Source organism: Arachis ipaensis, chromosome B03 (genome assembly GCF_000816755.2).
Source record: "Arachis ipaensis cultivar K30076 chromosome B03, Araip1.1, whole genome shotgun sequence".
NCBI lineage: Eukaryota > Viridiplantae > Streptophyta > Magnoliopsida > Fabales > Fabaceae > Arachis > Arachis ipaensis.
Window position 1 is genome coordinate 2834199 of NC_029787.2, and position 8854 is coordinate 2843052.

The window sequence follows — 8854 nt, forward strand, 5'->3', positions numbered from 1 at the left end:
AAAATTTTAAAATTCTATACTATAAAAAATTTAAAAATAGAAGATGCAATGTATAGATCAATTAAAGGTACAATGAAAGCAAACTTTTTACTCACAACTGTTGTGAACGAAATTAAAGATTGAATTTTGAACATTTTTCAGCATTATTTTGAATTTGCATCACTTGAGACATTATAGTGGGTCAAAGTCAAAGAAAAATATTAACATGTAATTTCACTTCATACTATTTCAATTATTCTTATTAAAAATAACTTATTAAAAAAAATTCTACACATTTTTATTCTTTTTATTGTATATGTCGTTGAAAAACTGCATGCACATCAAGAGATTAAGGAAAAAGAAAACCATACAAATTCAAAACACATTTTTGGAAGAAGAACATACGTGTAAAAATGGAACAAACAAAACAATAGAAAGTGCATACAACTTCACAATTCATAAAAAACATGCCTTCACAAGAATCACCGACAGAAAGAAGAAAATAACAACTCTAACAATAACCATAAAGAAAAAGGAGAACGAGCGCTACATAAGAAGACTAAGTCCATCAACCAAAACAAATGCAAAAATCAAATTACCAAATAAAAATGTTATTTTGTACAATTCCAATATCCAAATTTTGTGTACTACAAATTATTTTAAATAAAACACCTTTTAAATTTAACTTTAGTTTACACATATTTAATTTAATTTTACAAAATATAACTATTTTTAATATTTATTACATACTATTATTAATTTACCGTTATCGTGCGAGTCTCATTCTAGTTTTAATGTAAAAAAAGGTTAGCTTTGGCTTTCACCCCCACTTTTAAGTTTTAAGTTTCAATTTTCATTGGTGGTTCCCAGAGTGACATTTGTTTATTGAACGAGTAATTGTGCATTGTGGTATGCTTAATACTAATTAATAACAATGGAAATTTGATCAATTTTAAATAAAGTTCATCTCCTCAAAGGGTCATATTGCCCTCTTCATCCCCTTAATAAAAGTCCCAACTTTACAAACTTTGATGCATTTATGAATAAAAATGGACGGTTGATGATAAATTAATTATGAATTTGTCGGTATATATATCAAATAGTTTGTATGTCTTTGTCTGAACTATCTTATCCACTTCTTCTCGTGCATTCTTACAATAGTAGTTTGCTCAAAGGCACTAATAAACTTTACATGCATTTAACTTTTTCTAAAAAAAAAAAATCTTCATCAACTCAACCTTACATTAGTGTCAAGGTGTTCATAAATTGAATCAAGGGATGGCCCATCTTTATTATCCCTTTCTTGTTGCTGCTATACACATCAATGAAGAATCTTGTGCATAGGACAAGGTACAATAGCTTATATATAGTACTATAGTTTGTGCATTTAGCCATTCCCTTATGAACAATCACTTTTAATATGAGAAAAATGGTGGTCCATTGTGAGCATTATAGCAACAAATATCCATCAAATATTTGTTATTTCAATGCTTTAAGGGAACATCATCTTTTCTCTCTCTCTCTCTCTCTCTTCCCCACACACATACACGTATTGAAAATGCATCCAAATCAAACTTATTTCAACAATAAAAATACTATAGGACCCCAATGAGAATAATACTACTTCATCACATAATAACAATACAAACATTCCAATCATTTGAGGGCTTGGACGTTCAACTAATCTTGCAATTACACTTGTCATTAGCAAGCTTGGACCATCTCAAACTAAAAACCACCCCCTTAATAAAAATTATTAAAGTTGCATTATGTGCATTCATATAATAACTAACTCAAATCTTATTTATTACTGAATGAAAATCTATATTTCATTCAATAATAGATGATATATGAGTTGACAGATATTAACTCACACTTAATTATTTAATTCCATAATAGATAAATTGTGAATTAACATAATATCTGTTACTATGGAATTTTTACTTAACATTGGTGACCCTAGCACTCTGGGGTAAGAGTATGATCTCTCTTAGGGTCATGGCAATAATAATAGACCAGGTAGTGGTTTTGGACCCATTGCATGGCTGAAATTTGCTGAAGACTAAGACTTCCATACCCTGATGGTGATGCAGATGGTGGCTTGCATGAGGAAGGGCTTTCATTAATGGTGCAACCTTGGAGCTTGAAGTTCTTGTACCTACCAATGAAGGGTTGGTATTTATAATTTGCTTTGTATTTTCCATCTTCTGTTGCCCATGGAGATGCATCCCATATTGATCCATACACATACATTGGTCTATTTGGGTATGTAGCATCACCTTTCCTAGGGTACCTCCTTATGGGAACATCATCCACAAAAAATCTGCATTTTTTTTCATTTTTTATTTATTTTTAAGCATTATATACAAGACAAATTAGTAAGGCACTAAGGATGAATACAAGTACAAGATTGAAGATACTAGAAAAGAAATTTAAAAAAAAAAAAAAGATTTTTTTTTGTCATGTGAAATGTGTCATAAAAGCTTATATTAGTAAATAGGGTTGTTAGGCAGGGGAATCATAGTATCATACCCCATTATTGTTTTGTAAAATAAAGTGATCTTTCAACTGAATTATTGCAGGGAAGTGTAAATTTTCCTTGCTAGATATGGTAGTTGAACCATAATCATAACCATGATCACATAAATATTATCATAATAAGATTTTTTAAAAATAAAAAATTAAGTTTAGAACTTTTGAGGGAACATAATTAAGAATGTTGAGATTGTTGGAGAAATGATTACATTATCTCACTTTGTTTCCATAGAATAGCATAGATGTGAAAATCTTGTGTTGGATCAAACCAAAGATGAAACTTCATCTCTCTCCCTACAATGTTGCCATCACCACTTCCTCTTATGTATACATTTGTCTGCAGAACATATGGCTTATCAGGGGTGGTACCTAGGAACTCAATGTCGATTTCGTCGTGATTTCCGGGGTGATCTTGGTTGTTTGAAAGCTGAAATTCTCAATTGAAAGAAAAACATCAAAAGGGTATAAAGAGTTGCATATGATAGAAAAGAAAGTTTCAATTTTTGTAGATTAATCCTCACATAGAGAGTTGTAATGACCCCTGCAGTATAACCGGGTTGAAGCTTAATTGCAGCACTAAAGTATCCAGATTGATAAGAGTGAAGTGACTTGAATCCACTCCCTGTGTTTCAAAACAAAGAATTGGATAAGAATCAAGAGTATCCTCTACTCTACTTGAGTAAAATTGCGGTCGCAATTGCTGTTGTCGTGTTCTGGTACCCTTCTAGAGGGAACCAGAACAGAACAACAATATTACGACCACAATTGACAGAATGAGGTTGAATTTGACATACCCGAGTTAGAATCTAGCCATATTGATAATGTGCCTTGTTCTAGCCTCTGATGCTGAGGTCCCCATAGGTTTCTGAACCCTTGATCGAAGCTAATAGGACTAATTTTGGAACCAGGGTAGTAGCCAGGTGAAGGTGGACCCTGAGCACTAGCACATATCATGAATGAGAGTACAAGAAGGAAGAAGAAAGAAAGGGGTGATGATGGCAGCATTGTAGTGAACATTAGTGTATATCTGCTACAATGCAGGGTGTGACAAAAGATTAGAGGCTTATACTCTATACTCTTTAGTAGCTGGTGCTTATGGAAGAGTGTAGCTAACAAAGTTGGATATATAAAGAGATTTAGTGAGGCCCTACAGTACCAAAAAGGTAACAAGTTTGTTGATTGGGGAGTTACATATTGGGACACAAAAATGGGTGAAATCCTTGTATTTTGTCCATGGCAGGGAACTTCCATATCTAGTTGTTTCCTCTTTGTTTTAAACGTACATTCACTTGGGTAGGCATCATGTTTTTTTATTGGATATAACACTTGCAAATTACATTGAAAACTTATAACTATTGACAAGGATATAATGTTTAATTCGTCACGAATTAATCAATAAATTTCTGTATATATAAGATAAGATTTGAACTTTCAGTACATATTTAAGCGAACGAGTGAATTGACTACTTATCTAGTCTAAGTTGAGATGTTAGATAAATTAAATCTTAAATACAATCTTAGTAAATGTATTACAAATAAAATTGTTAGTTATGCTGATGAGTGATGAGATTGGTTTGAATACCTATGCTATGCCTATGTCACATGAGGGGTATGGAAATAATATCAGATATTATGGATTTTCAGCTCAGAAAAAAATGACAAAAACATTATCATAGAAGAGTTTGGACAAGGTATATATTGAAGTGAAGAGCATGTAGTGTATTATCCTGTTTTATTTGCTTTGGGAAATGTGATGGAGAAAGGATAACATAGTAATGAATAATAACTGTCTTGGGGTGCTTTCTATCTGTTTCCCTCAATTTCAACTATGCAATCAAGGTTGTTATGGTGATATCAATGTAATTTAGGGTGTTGCATTGATGAAATTCATTGTTGATTTCCTAGCTACAAAAATAGTTCGTCAACCTTTTTTTTTTAAATCTTTGAATATCAGAGATTTCAAAGGAAGTATATTCATCTTAGTTGATGTTATTAGCCAAAAATAAAATAATTAAAATGTAGATGGTTATATGTGAGTGTATAATTGATAACGACCAGTGTAGTAAGTGCATTGAAAAATTTCCATATATATATAATGCTATTTTTCAATTACTTATCTATTATTTACACTGTCGGCAACATGCACTTCACTTAAATGAGAATATTAAAGTTCTTAATTTGATCATGAATTAGGAAACACACTCTTCATTTGATGATGTAAAACTATTTATTTATGTGGTTTTTTAGTTTTCATTCTTTAAATTTGGAAAACACACTTCACTTGGGTAGCGTTTGGTAGAGAGACAGAGACTGAGAGATAGAGATTGAAATAAATTTTAATATTCTGTTTGGTGCAAAGTGGAAGACAAAAATTGAAACAAGAATGAAGCTCTAATTTAATTTATACAAAAGGTAAAATTGGAATTAATTAATTGAAATGAGTGTATTTTAAGTATAAAATATTATTAAAATTTCAGTCTCTGTCTCTACAAATTTTAGTCTTCTGTATCCCCATTTTTTGGAGGTACTGAAATATTAAAATTTTGAGAACAGAGACAGAAATTTTAGTACCGATTTCTGAGCTAACAAACATGATATTGAGTCTCAATCTTCCGGTCTTTGTCTTAATACCTCAAAACAAACGCTACCTTGAGGTTTTTCTTTCAAAAGAATTTTCTTTTTTTTTTAAAAAAAAAAGTAAAAAAGAAAACAATTTAGCTATTTATCTACATGAAAAAAATTGGTATCCATGATTTGTGGGTGTGGTAACAAAATAATTATTCTCAGTGCTTCCTCTACATGAAAAAAAAATTTCTTATCATGTCTTATAGTTCTAATTCAGTTTTGCCGGCAAGAACTTCTAGAAAATTATTTTTTTTTTAATATATATATATGAGGTAGCCCCTTTTATGGACCTTGGTACAACTAGTAATAAATAAGGAATTTATTGAATTTATTGCATATAGAATAATCCTTCTGTTCAGAAACCAAAACAAGGAAGTTTTGGTTAAGTGTCACTGTAAATTGTATGACTTGTACACAAATTAAAATATATATTATAAAGTTGGTTTAATTTGCACATTATTTATTATTTAATAACAAAATATAAATTCTTTGTAAATTAAATTTAAACATATAATTCAATAGTAAATGATGTATACATGAATTAATATATTGTCTGACGCATGAAATTAAATTACAAAACTAGTCAAGTTGTGGTGGGTACTACTAAATCTTATTAGGGAGCATGCATGCATGCATGGAGTGATGTTATTAGGGATCAATAATTCTGCTTATTAAAATATTCCATAAATAAAATTCTAAAATGGAAAGGATCTTCGACTATATGAGGCAAAAACTGCTGAAATTCAAAGACAATGGGACCCGAATAATTAAATTAAATTTGTCTATGAACGCACGCCACCTTCTACCCAATTGCAGTTCCTCATATTCATCACAAAGCTTTCAACTTTTGGTGGATTCTTAAAATATATAGTTTATTATTATAATATCTTCAGTAGTACTACGGAAGGTGGTAATTTTTCCAATGATTATAATTTGGTGGTCTCGGTTCTTGATCAGTAATAATGATGTAAGAGTTATTTGCACATGATTAATTAGGGCCGTTAAAATGGGCTAAGTTTATTGGGCAGTCCGTTTACTTATTTAAAGGGTGGGTTTTGTCTCTAAAATTAAACTCGTTTAAATTTCGGATTAAATGGGATGAACTCGTTTAATTAAAAAAATGATGAGTTAAACGGGTTAGTCCGCGGACTAAACGGGTGATCCGTTTATTTTTTTTTTACATTTTTTTCAAAAAAGTAGCATTTGTAGCTGATATTTCACATGATCCGACCCGAAAATTCGACTCATCAATAAAAAAAAAAAGTTATTTTTAAAAAGTTTTTAACTTAAAAATGATATTTTTGTCAAACTATTTTTCAAAAAATAAAATAAAAAATTAAATAGGTTGGTCCATTTAACCCATCGAACTGACCATAAACGGTCCGAACTAAAAAATTATAGCCCGCAAAAAAATAGACTTAAACGAACCAGCCTATTTAACCCGTAAACTTAACGGACGAGACCTAAATGGCCTGGATTAGCCTGTGTGACAGCCCTATGATTAAGTAGTAGTCTATTGCCATTTTTTATTTACTTCAAATAAGTATATCATCAATTTATCTTATGATATAACGGCTTCATTTTAGTTACATCTTCTTATTAATTTATTAGTTAGCAAATATATATATATATATATATAGCTAGAGAAAATGTTTCAATTTATCTGAACATAAATCTCTCTCTCTCTTATCATTTTTCTATATTTAGTTCATGTAATATTTTCAACTAATTTTGTCTCCTCAAAGATGGAATTATCATTCATATAACAAATAAACAATTTGCTTTGTCCAATCTAGCAATGTAGCATATATGATCAATATCTTTTGTTAAGGTTTGGTTATTCTTTTATTGACAAATATGATTTTAAATTAAAGAGGTGACAGGATAAGGAGTGGTGTATCCGTAATGATCTTCTTAGATACGGTATATATTTAATATATATAAATATTATTAGGAAACATACTTACGTTATAGCCAGTTGCTAATAATTTTCCAATTTTTAGTATATTATATATTAAATTGCAATTTGCCATGGAATAAGGTAAAAATGAAGCCCTTGTTAAAAATTTGATCCATCATTGGCTTCATATTAGTCATACCATACCATGAAGAGTAGTGCATTATGGAATGGAACACTACTTTAATTCCTGATTTGCATTATTTTGTTGAAGTTTATAAGTTTTGAAATGAAAGATGTTATGATTGAAAATGAATAACAATAATTGCATAAATTGATTATATATTGTAGGTCCATTGGATTCTCATGCATGGCCCCATGATATTATTATTTCAAAGCTAAGTTTAATCAAATTCCATGGTGATCAGTTACGAATTATTACACCCATAAACACATACTTTTTTGCTTACCTAAAATATAGGATTCCTTTATGTCGGATTATTACTTTGGAGTAGTTTCCCATTATTTAATTAAATTTTTTAATTCAGAAATAATAATTTGCTTGTCATATATATACATTGCTTTCATCTAATCTTTTGTTGATGAGATTAAAATTTAGAACACCATATCTATGTATCGTGACTGTTTGAACAAAATTGTATAATGTTACTTTAAGTGTTGAAATGTATATTTATAGCCAAATTTTAATGTATATATATAAAAAGCTAAGTGACATTATTTATTTTGAAAAAGAAGGATAATATATATGTGGATGATAACATTCATTAGAACCTTTGGCTAATTATTGTCAACATGTAATTATCAAAGGTCATCGTGTTTGCAAGGGACAATTAAGTTGATAATGGCCCTTAGTTAGTGACTTATTAGTGTTAGTAAGATTATTAGATTAGTTAGACATTGCCGACAGGTTGATAGTGCCATTGCACCCAATGCAATGACACACTAGCATTTGTCATATATGGCATTGTGTTTATTCCTTTAATTTAATTTGATCATATTCTAAATCCCGATTATATTATTTTTTAAAATATTTATATGATTTGTCATATATGATTATATTAATTTAATTCGGATTATATAGAAGAAATGCTTTCAAAATTTGGATGTTGTATATTATTAATATTAAGAAAGGCTTGATGAGAGTATGTTTTATTGATTTCAAACTAAACAAAGGAACATTAGTCTATATAAATTAATCATCCTTTTAGAAAAGAGATTATGGCATGATCTCTTAATTATATTGGATAAGTCATATTAATGGGAAGAACATCATTATGAAATATTGAAATCTAAATGCAGTGATAAGGAGTTGGAAAATTAAACTATTTGTCTCTTTTTTTTTTTTTCTTGTGGGAATAATATTCTAATCGGATCGGATCCCATCTAATATAAGAAAAGTGTTAGAAGTCAACCGTTTTTGTGATTTGTAACCATCAATTAATCATTATTAATATTTTTAATAGTATGACTATGTGAGATTATTCACTTTTTTTTACTAGTTAAGTGCTGACCAAATTTTAATAAAAATACTAGCCTCTGATACTTTCTCCTACTATAATATATAGCTAGGCTTAGGCTTAACCTAATTGTTATAAATGCATATAAATAAAACATATAGAATTAAATACATGTTTGGACTGAATTAATATCTAGTATCTAGCTAGATAAGAAAAATCAAAACCTACTCAAGCATTCAAGTAGTCAAATATTCTATTTGGCAACATACTTAAAATACTTATTTGGATAGGTTGGTCGACAAAATTGAGTTGACTTTTCTTTCATGCATATTACGTATAT

The 8854-nt window shown here is 29.6% G+C and overlaps 1 protein-coding gene across 2 annotated transcripts; it reads right to left on the reverse strand.

Moving 5' to 3' along the window:
• Positions 1091-3746, reverse strand: LOC107629265 (xyloglucan endotransglucosylase/hydrolase protein 31). Of its 2 annotated transcripts, none has more exons than XR_002358661.1 (4): positions 3309-3746; positions 3036-3136; positions 2622-2941; positions 1091-1312 (listed from the first exon to the last, which is right to left on the reverse strand). XR_002358661.1 is itself a non-coding variant. In XM_016332012.2 (4 exons), the coding sequence occupies exons 1-4, from the start codon at positions 3529-3531 to the stop codon at positions 1939-1941; spliced, it is 906 nt and encodes a 301-aa protein (XP_016187498.1). In that variant the 5' UTR covers positions 3532-3743; the 3' UTR covers positions 1444-1938. The 2 variants fall into 2 exon arrangements, 1 of the variants encoding a protein (XP_016187498.1); XM_016332012.2 differs by lacking the exon at positions 1091-1312 and adding an exon at positions 1444-2302 and having other exon boundaries at positions 2724-2941; positions 3309-3743.

Coding starts and splice junctions, on each gene's coding strand:
- LOC107629265 (XM_016332012.2), bottom strand. CDS start 3,531: ATGTTCACTACAATGCTGCCATCATCACCCCTTTCTTTCTTCTTCCTT. Junction 3,137..3,308: donor ATGGCTAGATTCTAACTCGG/GTATGTCAAATT, acceptor TTTGAAACACAG/GGAGTGGATTCAAGTCACTT. Junction 2,303..2,723: donor TGGAAACAAAGTGAGATAAT/GTAATCATTTCT, acceptor AAAAAAATGCAG/ATTTTTTGTGGATGATGTTC.